Source organism: Leptinotarsa decemlineata, unplaced genomic scaffold, assembly GCF_025532065.1.
Source record: "Leptinotarsa decemlineata unplaced genomic scaffold, Ldec_3_MD MMD2_tig00026294_RagTag_RagTag, whole genome shotgun sequence".
In the NCBI taxonomy this organism is placed as follows: domain Eukaryota; kingdom Metazoa; phylum Arthropoda; class Insecta; order Coleoptera; family Chrysomelidae; genus Leptinotarsa; species Leptinotarsa decemlineata.
Window position 1 is genome coordinate 8,396,136 of NW_027412674.1, and position 17,620 is coordinate 8,413,755.

The 17,620-nt window shown below is 33.5% G+C and overlaps 2 protein-coding genes across 7 annotated transcripts in view; both read right to left on the reverse strand.

Moving 5' to 3' along the window:
* spg (dedicator of cytokinesis spg) overlaps positions 1-9,449 on the reverse strand; it is a 143,590-nt gene extending 134,141 nt beyond the window's left edge. The window contains exon 1 of one of the 2 annotated variants that reach the window (XM_074180282.1): positions 9,288-9,449. In XM_074180282.1, the coding sequence (XP_074036383.1) occupies positions 9,288-9,324 (37 nt within the window). In that variant the 5' untranslated portion in view covers positions 9,325-9,449. The remainder of the gene's footprint in view (positions 1-9,287) is intronic. The other variant, XM_074180283.1, reaches the window with a different exon arrangement.
* A 5,875-nt stretch (positions 9,450-15,324) lies between these two features.
* LOC111514603 (protein FAM107B) overlaps positions 15,325-17,620 on the reverse strand; it is a 198,915-nt gene continuing 196,619 nt past the window's right edge. For all 5 annotated transcript variants that reach the window (XM_074180292.1, XM_074180291.1, XM_074180289.1 and 2 more), the window contains exon 5: positions 15,325-15,728. In XM_074180292.1, coding sequence (XP_074036393.1) covers positions 15,651-15,728 — 78 coding nt within the window. In that variant the 3' untranslated portion in view covers positions 15,325-15,650. The remainder of the gene's footprint in view (positions 15,729-17,620) is intronic.

Sequence of the window (17,620 nt, forward strand, 5' to 3'; positions counted from 1 at the left end):
CGGACAACCAATGGCTTTGCGGTTTCTCTCCTTGTTTATTTGTTTTACATAGTTTATAAGATATAATGTTGAATTTTATCCAAATAAACCTTATCATTATTATTATTAAAAGTTCCGCCATTTTGTAGTAGTTAAAAATATTGACATTATATTCTAGGGTTGTGAAGCGTTTGTCAGGAGCTTCAAAAATATGTGACACAAGACCCCCCTTTCCATTTAATTTTTTTCCAGATGGTGCCCAGTCACCATCTTGAAAGTTTCATCTGTCAATTTCACTTCAAAATAAAGTATTCATGCATTAATTTCATTATCCCATATTTCAATTTTTTGAGTTGACCCATTAAAAAAACTAAAGGGGGGGCTTACAGAAATACACTGAATAGTGCATGCTTATACGCAGTATTTATTTTTCGTATTATGATTTTAGGTTAAAACTTTCATTAAATAAAAATGTTCACAACTTTTCCACAATTTTTTACGAAATAAGTAAACTGCATCTTTCGATATCATACAAAACACTGAATTTGATAAGAAATATACAATTACGTGAATTAGTACTAATCTCTTAATAAAAATATTCCTCTATTTTTCACAAAAGGAAAGCGAGATTTTTTTCGAACATCTATCGGGAAAACTGGTTAACCACTTGAGGCACTCAAATTTCGTTTCTTCTTCTTTTCCAGTTTTGCAGCATATTTCCTGTACTATTAACATGTGCAAGTTTCCCTCCTGTCATTTCAAACACAATTAAGAAACTTTGAAGGAAACGACAGGAAAACAATGCTAATGCCGTAAATTCCATAAGTCCCATTTTTGGACATCTGGTACCGATTGTTTGCCTTGAATATTGGCTTATTGTTATTGTGCATTGTGTTCCACTATATGAATTTCACTAGTTCGGACTTCCATTGTCTACTATATAAAATGATTTGAAATCCCTGAAACAACTAAAAAAGAAGAATTGAAAATGAATAGTTGAAAATACAATTATATTAACCAAAATAAACCTGAACCATAGAACAATTGAATAAATAAAAATAAAGAAATGAAAAAAGAAAATAAAAATAAAAAGTGGAGAGATTCCAAGTCACGTTAGTTCACGACGTTTCGATTGTTAGTATCTACAATCGTCTTCGGGTGTGTTCCACTATATAGTATGCTGCGTACTCTAAACGTATACGAGGTCTGCACAAAAAATACGCAAGCTACGTACAGTCATTTAGCAATTTTTTTTATGTCGGTACACTCGTCTTGTACAATTGTTCACAGTTTCAGTTGTTTAGCATGTTTAGTTTGTTAGTAGTAGGCATAAAAGTTGGAAGGGTTTTGCGTGTTCGGCGATTTTCTGCTATGGATCAAAGAATTTGCATCAAATTTTGTGGAAAAAATGGAATTAAGCGCTCAAAAACACTTGAAATGTTGACAGTGGCATACGGTGATTGTACTTTGAGTCATAAGAACATTCACAAGTGGTAGAAGCTTTTCACAGAAGGTCGAGAAGATGTGAATGACGACGCTCGCAGTGGACGCCCCAGTACATCAACAACCGATGAAAATTGAATCTAAAAAAGTGTGGTTAGAACTCAAATTTAATCACTTATAGAGCGCTTGCATTCGCTACACACTCTGACTAATTGACAGACACAGACAAATTCAGATCCATCTTCGTCGATCGCATCAACATCAGCTGCCATTTGATGATGACTGTAACGGTAATGAACCGCTTTCATCTTTTTCTGAGACACGCAAGAGAATTCATTGCAATAAGAAAACATTGACTGCTGGTCAAATGACCTATGAACAGAAAACTGACAACGAATTCACTGGAGTCATTAATTAGATAGGAAATGAATATATACGAGTCTGGGGGTTAAAATACAAACTTTTACAGTTCGCGGATGACTGCCTGGGATCTGTGGTTCCAACTATGGTTGAATCCAAAAGGGCCTTCTCAGCGGCCAGCAAAATAAGAGGCCGTTCAGCAGATGTTTTTTTTACTGTATATCAAGAACTTATTGGAAAAAAACAAGAATTCAATATATTACTTTGCTGACGACAGCACACTTGCCTCTGCCTTTGGATTCCAGGATATCGGCTGCAGATGCACATCTTCACCGGCAGCAGGAGGTTGCATATCTTAATGAGGATCTAGAAGTAATTTCGAATTGGCATCGGTTTTCTCCTATAAGATAACTGCATCCGAACCGGATAAAATAATGTCAGGTTAGGCAATTCCGCTTTCTGCTTCGATAAGTTTGTTGGGGGGTTAAAATGAACACCAATATGTCTTGGCACACTCATGTTACCGGAAAGGCTGCTTCCCAAAAGCTTGGAACACTGACCTTCTTTATAATATTGTTCTCATGTATGGAGTTCCGCCCCTAAGCATACCCTTAAGCTGCTGGATTCCATCCAGAAAAGAGCCATCTGCCTAATTGTAGACCCAAACATCACTTGCAACCTTGATAGTCTGGAATATCGAAGAAAGGTTGGGGATTTGTCTCCCTTCTATAGATACTTTCACGGGAAGTGTTCAAGTGACTTGGCACATTTGATTCCACCAAGAGCGGTACATATCAGAAATACGCGACGGACTGGCACCGCTCTTAGAGAGCCTTGAGGATTTTCCTGTAGAGCTTGTGTTTTGAATTATGTTAATAATTAATCTCTTACTTCTCAAAGATCTCGGAGAAGGTATAGCTTTCTTCAATTGATAATAATATATCAGTTCAATAGTCAACCCAACTTAGTTAATGAGTTTCATTTTAGTTTTTGACTTCTTGTGGTTTTGTTATAAAAAAACTGTTTTATTATGAAAAACCTTTTGTTTGACATTAGAAGAGAAGACTGGTTGTTTATTTCGTTCTTATTTGATTAAATACGTCAAAGTTTGCTATATAAAAGTTTATTGAAAAAATGATAAATAGATACGTCAAACAATTATAAAAATTCGTAAAAATAAATGTTTGTTTCATAATATCTATAACCCTTACTATTGTTTCTTAATTTATAAAAATATTGTGATTATTTGCAAAAACATAAACACACAAAACTGCCAATCTCGCGAGATCTCAAAATTGGTGAGATCTCACAGTATTGTTATTTATAAACTCACGAGATCTCGCCTTAGCTCCAATCTCGCCAGATTGCATTCCCTACTTGCAATGGGGAATGTTCCTCAATTTGGATTATTACAGCAAAGGCAAGTTTGAACAAAATAAAGTTGAGTTTGATGCATGAGTTTTTCAAATTCACTTAATTTTTAAAGGGATTTGTTTCTAATTCACATATTGGCAACAGCGCCTGTATCAAGTTGAAATAATTTATACGTACCTAGATATTCTACTTTAAAAAAGGAAAATTATCTTTATAAATCAACAATTGAGGCAAAATATAAATTATAGTTCAATACCACCTCCACAAGCCACATAAACAACAGTTGTTTTGTTATTTATTTATATAGAGGAAGATAGGTTAGGTCATATGTCACAGAATGTCTCGGAACTCGGAACAAAAGTAATATATGTCATCTTTGATTGTCTCATACAGGTAACAGATTCATTGTCCTTTATTAGCTATAACCGATGTTGCCAAATGGTGAAATAGAAACGAGTCCCTTTAAATGTTGAATGCATTATTTCATTCCTCTTTCTTAAGTATTTAAATAAATATTTAAAGAAAAAGGTTGAAATGATAAGTTCAAAATGCGTTGTTTTAGAGCTCTTTTATGATAACTACTTGTTTTTTGATTTTTGTCTGGAGGAACATTTCTCATTATTTCGGATATTTTGGACATGAAGCGTGTGGCAGTTCGTTCCATAGTTGCTGAATTTGACAAAAAAAAAATTCCGCCGAGAATCGCTCAGGAAATGTTGAAAGGCATCAACGGCAATACAGATTTGCAAAAGAGTCATAAATGGTGACGAATGATGGGTATATGGTCATGACATCGGAACCAAAATCCAATCGTCACAATGGAAGATCCCAGGAATGCAGGGACCGAAAAAAGCACGCCAGGTTTGATCAGATATCGATATTTTGCTCACTGGTTTCTTCGATTATCGTGGCATAGTGCATCAGAGGTTTTTGCCACATGGTCGTACGGTCAATAAGGAGTATCTTGAATTTATTTGCCGCTTGCGAGAAGCAATATGAATAAAACGTCCGGTATTGTGTAAATACAATTCATGGCTTCTGCATCACGATAATGACACTGCTTACTTGCAATTGCTTGTTCTTAGTCTTTTGGTCAAATATAACAAAGCCACCATATTCACCAGATTTGAACCCCTGCGGCTTTTTCCTGTTCCCACATTGAAGAGGCCCACGAAAAGACGGGTTTTTGTGACCGAATCCCTGAAAGGAGTTTTTGTCACATGGTCGTACGGTCAATAAGGAGTATTATTTTGAAGTTATGCCGCTTGCGAGAAGCAATACGAAGAAAACGTCCGGCACTGTGGATGAACAATTCATGGTTTTTGCATCACGATAATGCACCTGCTCACTCGTCATTGCTTGTTCGTAATTTTTGGCCAAAAACAACACCGTAATCATGCCCAGCCACCGTATTCACCAGACTTATTTCTGTTCCCAAGATATAAAAGACCCATGAAAGGACGGCGTTTTGCTACGATTGAGAGAGCTCTATGTGCAGCAGAACTACTTCGAGGATTTAAGAATTCGCTGCCACAAGGATATTATATCTGATGGAGAGTATGTTCAAGGGGACAAAATAAAAATTGATGATTAAGTGAATATTTTTGGAGGAAAATGAAACTTTGCCCTATTTTTTGAACAGACACCTATATTTTTCACTAACATTGGTCACCTTGTTTCATGCACAATTATTCAAAACATATCATTTGTCAGTCATATCGACACCTCCATTGATTTGACTGGTCTGTTACTGTCTCAAGTTTCTGTCACTCTTATCAATGTTCGAGTAAATATGAAAATAAAATCACAACCTTGACTATTTTACGTAAGAAACTAGTGTGGTTTTATTTCGGAATCCAAACACACACCATTGAGCAATATTAGTTGATCAGTTAAACGTTTGGCAACACTAACCAACGGCTTATTATAATAGGAGAGCCCAAGCGGGGATTTCGGGATTTACTAAAGCGCGGCAGATTAATATACAGGGGGATACCATGTATCCGGTTGAGTACCTCCACCAATTGTGAGCCCAATATATAAGGCCGCCTGTGAGGGATAAAGGATCAGATTAGTAAAAAAAACTTGAGCATAAGAAATTCTCGAGCGCGTCAGATTAAGGTAGGGTGAGTTAATTACCTGCTAAAAAGTGTATATTCTAGTAATCTGACAATTTGAGAGTGACGTAAAGAAAGGGGAGGGCAGCAAAGTTGTAAAAAATAACGTCATTTCGACATTCGCGAGCGTAGCTAATTTTTTTCATTTTGAAGGAAATAATTCAAGGATAACGAAAAATATATAATCTGACGATTTCCGCAAGCCGAAATAACAAAAATTCGTCGATAAAGTTTAATACGTATATTTCCCTCTCCGAGTTTCTATTCCGCTATTCTCCATTCACTTTTTCTCTATCTATTACTCTCTCACTCCGTCCCCACTCTGAATGCTGTTGCCATGACGCCATCACATCTGAACACAGAGACTCGTTCGTGATGAAGATGATGATTAATTAATCAATTAATTGATGGATGTAACCGTTACTTCGTGGTAGGAAATCATAATGAAGAAAAGAGAAATTAATCTTTCTATGTTTTGTACCACTTTTATTTGTAACTAACGTTACAGCAGTTTCGTCCTAGAAGGACATTTTCAAACTTATACAATATACAAGGACATTTTCAAACTTATACAATATATAAGTTTGCAGTTACTGCAGTTTCGTCTTATATGGACATTTTCAAACTTATACAATATACAAGGAAATTTTCAAACTTATACAATATATAAGTTTGAAAATGTCCTTTTAGGTAGTAACGTTAGTTACAAATAAAAATGGTAAAAAACATAGAAAGATTAATTTCTATTTTCTTCATTAATTAATCAATTGATTGATTATGAAAAATTAAAATTTTTGAGCATTTTTTAAAAATTATTTTCTTATAAATACAAGTATTCTACTTACAAAACATACATTCATTTATTTGAATGCTATTACCTGAGGTTTTCAATTAATTGAGTTCAATCAATTTTGAAAAAATTGAAAAAATATTGTTTTTGTCAGATTAAGCGAATCCCTCTAGATAATCGTCAGATTATGAGACAGCGCGTCTAAAACATAAAGATGAACCATATATATCTTAATCTGACGCACTTGAGTATTTCAAAATGGCAATTTTTTTTGCACATTATAATAATGGCCGCGAGTTTGCGTCAGATCGAAATCGTCAGATTATTGAATGAGAGCTTTTTTTTTGTTGCACTTAACACCCCCTCAGAAAATCTGACGCGCTCGATTACATTTTTTTCTTTTCACTTTCAACCCTTACGTACAACCACCCGCATCATGCAAACGATCAGATTAACATACCAACATTATTAAAAATACGTAGGACATTGATGCTATCAATATCTGACGCGCTCGAGTATGTCCATGCAACAGTATCTTTTTACATATTTAAAAATCTATAGCCGCTTCCCCCACCGATAAAACGGTATATATTATATAAAGTTTTTTTCTTCTTATCATCTAAGCTTTGCAACCTTATATGTCTCAATGACGCTCGAGTAAATCCCCATTTTGCATCGTGGACTCCCCTGCTATTATTTGAATAGTTGTTTTCTTCCATGAGTGAAATGCAAAGAACTATTATATAAGTTTCCGGAGATCATTGCAATTCTATAAAAATACAACATTTGGATATAAGCAAAATAAATCGTCGTTTGTTTTAACCACTGAGTAAACGAATAAGTGTATAGCAGAAGCTGACAAAAAAGCCTACTTAATAATAAAAAGTTATTTTGGTAAAATTTTATTCACTACACTCATCGGGCAAATGATAAAATAGTTTAATCAAAATTTTTCGCAATGTGGTGGATAAATTTAGGTACACTGGTTCAGTAAACGATCGACCAACACCCGTACGTCGACGAGACGCAAGATCCGCCGAAAACATTGCAGCTGTGAGAGCGTGCAGAAGAATCCGAGGTAGTCGATTTCTCGTAGCTCACAAAAACTCGGGACTTTCGCAGTCTTGGCAAATTAAATGAATTTGAGAACAACACATTTTTGAAAATTTTCAGTACAAAACCCGTACGACGCGATTTCGTTCTTGCCATCGAAAAATGAATAGTGGAATGAACTTGGGAGGGGGGGAATACCGTTTCAGAATGCAGGGATTCACACAAACACGAAATTCGAAATGTAAATGGCGGGGATTCCCCCACCTGTTTAAGCTCTCTCCAACGTCATAAGACAGGTCCTGAGTTGACTTTCGGAATCTTTGATATTTTTAACATCACATTATAGTTACAAATTATAAATACCCATTGTATAAAATAATGTACGCGACCTTATTCATTTTGGAGATTATATTGGTAGGAGTCAGGAAAGAAAATTCTGCCAGCGTCGACGTTTCGACCCCTTTATTGGGTCATCCTCGGGTCACTAAAATTAAGTGAAATGAATATGATAAAAACGTAACATACAAAAACATGATAATGAAATAAGTTAAATCAATTCAAAAGGTCATCTCTGAGCACATCAGGTGAATGATTTACATTAAAATTCCATTCGTTAAAAAAATATGTGTATTCTTTGATTCTTTGGATATCATTGTAAAGTGCTGGTGCAAGTTGGTGTTTTCAGGAAAAAGGGTTTTTTTCATCTCCTGAGAAGAAAACAGGTTTCTTCATCTCTTTATTAGTTTAATAGATGGAGAAAATTTCAATACATATCGATTTTAATGAAGGAATCGGCAGATTCATGATGAAAATCCATAAGTAACGTATTCTAAAAATACTTTGTTGTGTGATTTTCACTAGACAGTTTTACAAAAATGCAACACGTGTTTCGCCATACAATGGCTTCCTCGGGCGTGTCTTAATTAAGACACTGTCTAGTGAAAATCACACAATAAAGTGTTTTTAGAATACGTTATATATCGATTTCTCTCATTTCTAGAGGATATTTCAAAAAACGTTATTAAACTCATGCCCCTCTGTCAAAAAATGGTTCGCAAATGTGAAATTGGTCTTTCCAATCAAAAAACTACTTTTAAGCTCTTTTATTCTCTTGGAAAAAATTCTTAAGGTTTGTCCGATATAAAATTTTGGACAAGAATGAATTTACTTAAATTATTATTTGAATTGCTATTTCCCGACGAATTTTTCATAACTCTACTTTACGACTTTAGGTTTTTATGCCAGTTGAAATCCACACCCTGAGCTACACATTATTTTTTGAATTTAAAGGAGTATATTTTCAAGGAGATATTTTTTTTTATCCCATCTTACAAATATAGATACACAATAGATAATAATCATATATTTTATTGCCGGGAATTCTCGTTATGTAATCCACGAAAAAGACAGTACATTGCATTATTGCTTAATATTTGAACCAAAAATTATCATGAGAATACACAGAAAATTATTTATTGTATGCAAATTTCAAATAATTACTGAACTGCCTTGAATCATCAAACTATTATGTGGGGCAGGAATGTAACCTAGGTCAACTTTGTTATATGTATTTCCCATATTTCGGTCATGAAATTATTTTAAAGTAACACATAATTTAATCTCTAACAATTCAACATTGAATACAGCCAGCAATATGTAGTCACATAATTCCTTGAAGAACATTCATGTTTTCTAATTATAAATTCTGAACAGGCACAGAGAGGAAACAGCACTTTTGAATGTTGGGATGTGAAGACAGGAAGTTCAAGTCTGAAGGGTCTATCAAATATTACAAAGTGCAGTACCCTATTAATGAACAGAGCTTTTGTTTTCCATGACGACAAAGTACAAGTAAAGTAATGAATATTTATCGAAGAATAACGATTACTTTACTATCAATTTCCTATCTATTTAATTATGCTCGTTTAATTAATTGTTGCAAAAAAATATAAATAAAAACTATAAATAATGTTCTAAGTTCTAGTTACGTAAATATGTTTGAAAAAATAGCTTAACCTATATGTTATCATAACAAGTTCGTAAATTGTCATTGCACAAATGAAAAATACAAATAATACCTATGAAAACATAGGTAGACCCTGGAAAATATATCATCTGTAAACTGCTTTTCAAGATAATAGCTCATTGTCATCAATAATTTCAGTACTTACCGACTCCGTATTTTTTTACTTTCGTAGGAATCCACATTGTCTTGGGTTTCGTAGAAATATTACATCTTAAACACACGAAAAACAGTCACAAACACTCAGATCAATAGTAGTCCCATCTGATACGCGGCCATTGTTTAGATTGTCAAACGTCTGCTAAACGGAAAAGATAACAAAGTGCAAGGTTGGAAAACGAACCAAAACATCTCTAATACTTGGGTTTCTCGAAACTAGGTGGCAGCACAATATGGAACCGACAAATTCTGAAATTGCTGTCGGCAAAAGTTTAGATCATATCCATGTAAACTTATGAAAATCAAATATCTTATGGATTAGAAATGTCTCAAAATCTTGAAATATTGATTATTATAAAACGAAACCGTGGAATGAAGGTAAAGAATGTGAGTTTTACTGGATACTAGATTTTGACCGCGACTGCATACTGCAATCACATGGACTTCAGTTTGTGGGTCTTCCCAGCAGAATGTTCCCGCCTACCTATCTTTGATTTTTTAAAGAAGCATTTAATAAACCATGAATCTAGTTAACGAGAGTTTCAGACGAATCGAAACATTATTTTTATAGTATTTCTTCCAAGTGTTTGACTTGATTTTTCAAATTGACATAACTTTTTCAATAAAAAGTAAAACCGAAACCTCTGGCGTTGAATAAAACCAAGAGAACTCGCCAGCTGCCGAGTCGTCCAGTGTTTTGGATCAGTGTATATAGGTACTTGTTTTGGAAGAGATATTAATTCGATGTTTTGTAGAAATGAGAGGCCAACTTGGTTGGTGGAACGCGCATCGAGAAAAGTATTGCAGTTTTAGCGTTTGGGAAAAGTGCTTGTTTTGAACAAATTTTTCATTTATGAACCTTTTCAAATAAATGAAGTACTAAATATAGAGTGAAGTTTACCACAGTACAAAAGTGGCAACCGCTCTTAAATCGGTAACGCCGTTTTTGAAATTAACATGCACAAGCGTACCGACAAAAGAAAATACAAACAGTTTGGATTCTATTGGGTTCATTGTGCCCCCCCAAACATTTTTTTAATATCTACCATGCAGGGCCGGATTCAAGGGAGGCAGGCGGGGCTATTGCACCGGGGCCTGCACACGAGAGAGACTCCACAATAAAGGTTAAAAAAAATATCAAGTTTGACGTCAGTAACTTTTACGTTTTTCCTCCCAAACATTTTGTTTGCATTTCTATTAAGAATAGTTGCACAAATATAATGATATTGTTATCGATATATCAGAAAGCCCTGATTGCAAGTTTCCATTTTACTATCAATTTTTGATTTGATAGAGCATTTCAGTGGCATTTTTTAATGTTCAATTTATACCCATGAGTTGAATATGAGTAAAAAAAGGTTGACACTGCAGGTCATTCTACAACTTCTCGCTTCATGAAGCTTAAAATTTTGAAAATTTGACGAAATCACTTGAATGGAAATTTTTAAGCAACACTATCTATTGAACGCGTCGATTTTCACCCGCTTTTCATTTTTTAAAAGTTGAAAATTCAACTTTTATAAAAAAGGTCGGAAGGTCTCAGGTTTTCACTACTTCTTTGCCCCAGGGCCCTCAGACTTCCAAATCCGGCCCTGATTATTTTAAACATTTTTTTTAATTCATTTATTGAATTAGGAATCCCTAATATATAGGTTACTTAACTTAAAGTATAACATAATCAACAAAATTTATATAAATAATACAATTTTATATACGTACATAATTTTAACTCAACAAAAAGGAATTTTTCAATTTCCATCATGAATATATTTTAACAGTTCGCTCTTGAAAATCTTTAATGTTAGAGTAGATTTAATTGAACAGGTAAATCATTGAATTGGACAAATCCTTTAAAAAATAAACTGCTCCTACTATTTCTTGTATTTGTTCTATTTATATGAATGTGGCTGTTGTGCCTAGTAGAATAGTGATGAATGTCCTTATTGAAAGTTATTAATGATAGCAAGTATGGTGGGGTAGTTTTATTTAATATTTTATAAATGAAAACCATTGAACAATAGAATAATCTTTTGGATACTGAGAGCCATTGTATTACATTTTAAAATTATTCTCACTCCTCGATTTTGTAGTTTTTGTATTTGTTGCACTTTGTTCAAATTAAAAGGGAATAAAATAGATGCACAGTAGTCAAAATGGGGTTGGATTATTGATTTATACCTATACCATAATTTTTGTATCTGTTGATAAGTTATTGGCGATTCTTGAGTAAAAATATAATTTTTTTGCAATCTTGTTTTCAATATATTTGAATTGGTCGTCGAATGATAAGCAATTATTAAGTTGAAATCCCAAAAACTGATGTTACTATTTCTATACGTTCATATTCAATTTTTATATTTATGTTGTTTGTATTTATTTGATTATATTTGAATTTAGTAGTAATTATCATTGCTTTTGTTTTTTTAACGTTAAGTTTCATTTTATTGGTTTTCAGATATTTTCCTACTTTCTCTAGAACTTAATTCATTCTGCCAACAGTTTCTTCTAAATTCACTCTAGTACAGGCCAATAAGGTATCATCTGCAAATAAGTTGATGAACTCACAATCTGTAAATAATTGAATATCATTCAGATACAGAATGAATAATAGAGGACCAAGCACACTACCTTGTGGCACTCCTATGTGATTTGTTACATATGCACAAATAGTGGCTAGTTACATTTTTATCATATGTAACGATGATTTTGAGGATACTGGTGATACAAAGAGTAAAATGAAGTCATAAATCCATTTTTTTTTGTTCGGATTTGATTGTTAATTCAACCAACCAAATATTTAACTAATTTGAGCAGGTTTTTAGTTGAAGCAGAACGTCAGATAGAATTTACTGATTTTGTATTCATGGAAGACATCTTACATCTTTTTACCATAACTTTAACCCTCAACAACTGTCTTACCTCTTCCCATGCCCTTTGGGGATCATTGCCATTAGAATTCGAATAGGGAAAGTACTAAAACACCTCATTAAAAGGGAACTTTTTTACTACTTAATTTTTTTATTTCGGTGCCATCTTCTGGAAAAAAACAACGTAATCAAGTAACTCCAGAAATGTTCCAAAATGACAAAGCTTCGAAACAAAATTATACCGAGGCATGACAATTGGTTGTGAATAATTCGGACTTCTAATGTAAATAAATGTAGTTTGAAGCTATTGAAATTATTCAAAGTTTTCTATTTTTTTGGGTTCATACAATGTATATTATATCAATTTTTGTTATCTTCCCATTACTTTATCACATAATCTTTCAAATGAATCGTAATTCGAAATTCGGAACAGTTACGTAGTGAACAGTCACGTGGATTAATTCTCTATGAAATTATTTTTTCAATGGTAGTTTTCCTATCCAGATTCAAATAGTGACGGTAACCACCAACGATTATTAGTCGTTGGGTAACCACCACCAAGGCACGAGGGAGGCAACGATTATGGACATACCATAATCGTTGCGGGGGAGGAGGTATGATAGTTGAGGTTATGATAAAAATATGTCCCTCTTGAATTAAAAATCGATCTGTATTTTCAATTTCATTGATTTATTTCAATTCATTCCTATGCATGTTGTAATTCATAATATAACCAATATTTGAATTGAAGGGGTTATATATTTAGGAGTGATTAATTTTTGGGAAAGAAAGTTATTGGCTTTCTACGACTCCATCTGATACAAAAAAAGGGGATGAGAGAATCTTCCAAAGAAAGGAAGGAAGTAATCAATTTGAAAATAAGTAACTCTATACGTGGATGTGTAGATCATGCAAAGAAGTAACTTTCAGACACAAACTGAAAGAAAGTCCTCCTGAAACAGCTACTCTAATATAAACATTGAATTACACGAAATCAAAAAATTCTTTCGAAACAAATACTTCTATATGAACACTGAATCATACAGAAGATACTTTTTTCAACTCAGTTTGTATTTCAAACATTTGTTGTGGAATAAGAATCAGATATCATTCACATGAGTTCTACTTTGAATGAATGGTTATAAATTCTACTCACATGGAACACTGTCACCCTCACTGGTATACACCGATGTTTCGCCTGAAGACACTTGCCCTAAGGCTCTTCAGTACCAAATTAGATAACATTATAGAAAATTCACACACTTCATTCATGAATTACGATTTTTTAATGTCACGGAATAAGCTTGATCTGCTTATGTCATCGATGACATCTTATGACATTCATTCACCTATTTGATTTAATCCCAGCCAAGAGGAGTCTTATTTGAATTGAAAGGGTTATATTTTTAGGAGTGATTAATTTTTGGGAAAGTTTTTGGCTTTCTACTACTTCATCTGATACAAAAAAAGGGGATGAGAAAATCTTACAAAGAAAGGAAGGAAGTAATCAATTTGAAAATAAGTAACTCTATACATGGATGTGTAGATAACCAATGTCAAATAAACTGTACGTATTTCGAATATTTCAAGTTGTATCTCATATAGGTATTCACCTAGTTACTTTTTTATTTATATGTAGATATCATGTAGAGGTTTTTCGGGTAAAGTGGAAGAACAACTTAATATACAGGGTGTAACTGAATAAGTGTAAAACATTCAAGGAGGTGATTCCTCATCGAAAAAAAGATAGGATCTTTCATATAAAGAAACTTCATTGGAGCCTCCCTTGTTAAGATACAGCCCCTTAAAGGGGGTACATAAAATTTGTATAACAATTTTTTTCACAAGCACTGAAAAAGTTACAAACTTGAAATTAACCTGACGTTTTCTACTACCAAAAAGACACTGGTTTACCCCATGGTTGTAAGGGGTGGAAAACGCAACCTCCAAAATTTATTTCCTATGTAACTTTTTGTCTTATTATTTGTTTACAATTCAAAAATTTATTCTCCATAGCCTGTTTCATTTCAAACAAAAAATTTCTCTTGGGTTTTTTGCCCAAAATAAACCAGTTCACAGCAAAAACTTATTTTACGAACAACTACTACAGTGCGGAGAATCGAAAGTAGAGAGGGAATCATTCCACCAAGGATTCCAATAAACAAAACAACAGTTTTGACAAATGGTCTGAGATTGAACACATAATCTCGACATTACATCCGTTTTTCCTTCAGTTTTCGGACGATTTTCGTCTCGCCGGGAGCTAAAAACTCCACGACGAATATCGTCTTGCTCTGGTTGTCGAGAAGAACTACATCAGTCTTATAGCTGGCATAAGCCTGATGGTGGGGAACGAATAGTTCCAATAAATTCGGTACTGTTCGTTCCCCACAACGGATTCAATATCTCCCGGAGCGTAGGACATCACCAGTATATCGTCAATACCGCAAGAGTGCTGTAGGTGGTAACAAAGTACACTTAGGGAGCCTCGTAATGTTGATGAAAATAGACAGAAACCGCATATACTAGACATGCTGACCACAATTGAAATAGAGTTTCAGGAGCTTCGCGGCAGGTCCTGCAACTCGTGTCAGGAAACTATACCTATCACGTGACAACGGTAGACTAAGGAGTTTAAAGAGTCTATCCTGACAGACCATGATGGCTTATATTTGTGTTGCTGCAGGAGTAAACTGATCTCTGCGGCTTTTATGTGGGCCTTCTGTTGAAAGAGCTTTAAATTGGTAACTAAGTCATTGCAGAGACTTCGGAATATAACTCGAACCCCTGTCAGCCTCAGTAGCAGGTCTACCAGCCTGGATTTTAATCGCGGATCTTTAGTGTGAAAGAATATAAAAACCTTAAATATCACGAATTATCTTTCAATGAGTGCAAGGTGAAATATTAGAAATGTGTTAAGAGTATTAATACTGTGGTAAAATCATAAAACATTCTTGGTTATCCGCCTATGGATATTTTTTATAGGTTAAAAGAAATGAGGATGTAGAAATTTCTCGATTTGCCTCTGTCATGAGAAATTTACATTTACTGAAGTTGGTTGGCTTGTAATTGGCCATTATTATTCAATAAAATACTTCATGTCTAACATTCGAAATGTTGACATTGGCATACCAATAACAATTAAAAAAAAACGTGGAATTTCCAAGTCTGATTGTTTATTGAATTATATTATTACTGTACATTTGTTATGAAGTTATTTGCATTTTTGAGGCAGTTTAGTAAGAATAAATCTGCACAGTCTCATCTGGTGAATATTTCAAAATAGAAATAGAAAAAAATATTTTTCATTCTTATATTTATACTATACATTTATAATGTTCTTGAAATAAAAAACTTAGTCCAATACTTATCACATTAAATAATCTATGCCTAAAACACAATAATTTGACATTCTGCCAAGATAAATCGATTCATTAAATAATTCATCTTATATCAAACAACTTAATATTTAAATGATGTTTCGTTCAGTTGCTATTATTTCGGGTTTTCAGTTTCATTCGAATTTGAAGGAGTTCCTTATTGAGGACTTTCTCATCTTCATTCTGAAAAAAAAACCATATAAAAATTAATATTTTACCACAAAAAACATCAATTTAGTAGCTTCCAGATAAATTCGATGCATATCAAACAAGACACCTCAATAATCTGTTAACAAAAAATCTCTAATCTGCATTTTCCAGAAAATCCACTTTTTACAAAGGAACAATTGTTAAATAATTTTCCTTAAATCAGAAATAGCATTGAACATCTATTTGTTTTATTAATTCACATAATATTTGTTTTTTTTGTTGTTGTTATTAATCACACCAATTCTGAAGTTGTATATTTATATATTTATGTATAAATAATTCCTTGTATAAACCATTGTAGTTTCTTGAGAATAAATAAGTTATTGAATAAAAGAGATAAAAAATATTGCTCTGTTGGGATTTTTTGATGCAATACATTTCCATGACCATTTGTCATTACTTTAATTATTGGTATTACTGGAGTTCTATCTCAACATTCATTTTTAACACCTCGACACGTGTTTTAATTACCAAGTGATCATCTTTAAGAGGAAGAATAAACACCAAATAGTGCATCACAAGTACTACTAGTATTCAAGAATATTCATCAATGTCTGTTGAAGAAAGTAACACAAGGGTGAAGTGCAGTCATACAAAATTTACAGAATCGCAAAATGAGATGAACTACAAACAATGGATGCATTATGAGACAACTAAAATTGCTTTCAATCTTTCTACTAAGCATTTTTAATATTTGGGTCAAAGCTAATGTGAATTCTTATGATGATCTCAGAGTTTTGCATTGCATTACAATCAACACATTGAAATTAAAAATACGTAATGTATGCCTAGTCAGATTGAATACAACGCAATTGATACAGGACAGTACTTATCCAAATTATTTGAAAACAGTTTTGTATTTAATTAACTTAAACTGCTTTTTGTGAAGATATATACTGAAAATACATGAAAAAATGTAATTCATATAATGTAATAATAAAAAATAAAGTAATATAAATAATGAAATTATGAAACAACAACACAAATTGATTGACGCCCCGGGGTCTGGCGCATTTGCTTTTTCAGCTGTGAAAAAACTTGCAGCATCACATGATCTGAAGATCTTGATCTGCCAATGTCCTCTTTTTCATTAAATAACATGTAGGGTGTCTCCAGAGATTCCAATAAATTCAAGACATCGCCAGAACACTTTGTGACACGACTATCGTCAAATTTAAACCAATCGTCTTTGACCAAGGCGTAATAATGTCCAGAACCACAGTGAACAATGACTGCATGAAGATCATAATTGTGGTCTGCTAGATTGAAGTGTTCATCTATTTCGCCTTCGAAAGAGTTTGGTGCTTCCGTCAGAGGTTGAGTCATGTTTGAGGTGTTCATCAGTGTTATTATTAGATTGACTGGTGCCTCATATATATTTGTTTTCTTACACGGACTGGTTATCAGTCATATTAGGAAACACTAGTTGAAGTTCCAGATAATCAAATACGTTTCTGTTACCTCTAGATTGTACGGAATTATTCAATCCAGAGCGGTCAGGAGTAGTGATTCTGCTATTAATTTGCTCACGAAGAGTATCCAACAAGAACCCCAAGAATTCGGAGCAATCCTCTTGTCCTAACGAGTACCTAGTGGACTTCAAAGACTCCAAAAAATCGGTTGGTGGGAATGAAGATATTATTTTAATTCGCTTTTGAAATTGAATGTGTTTGCAAAAATTACATACACTATTCCTTATCTTGAAACAAAATTTTGTTACCGAAGGAACTTTTTTTGAGTCGACCATTGACCTCGGTATTAGATGGAGAAGTTATGTGACTCATATCAATTATTTACATTTACTATGAGAAAGATTGAGTAAAAAAGTGACCTGAGTAAAGTAATGTTTATAATTATCGACGAAT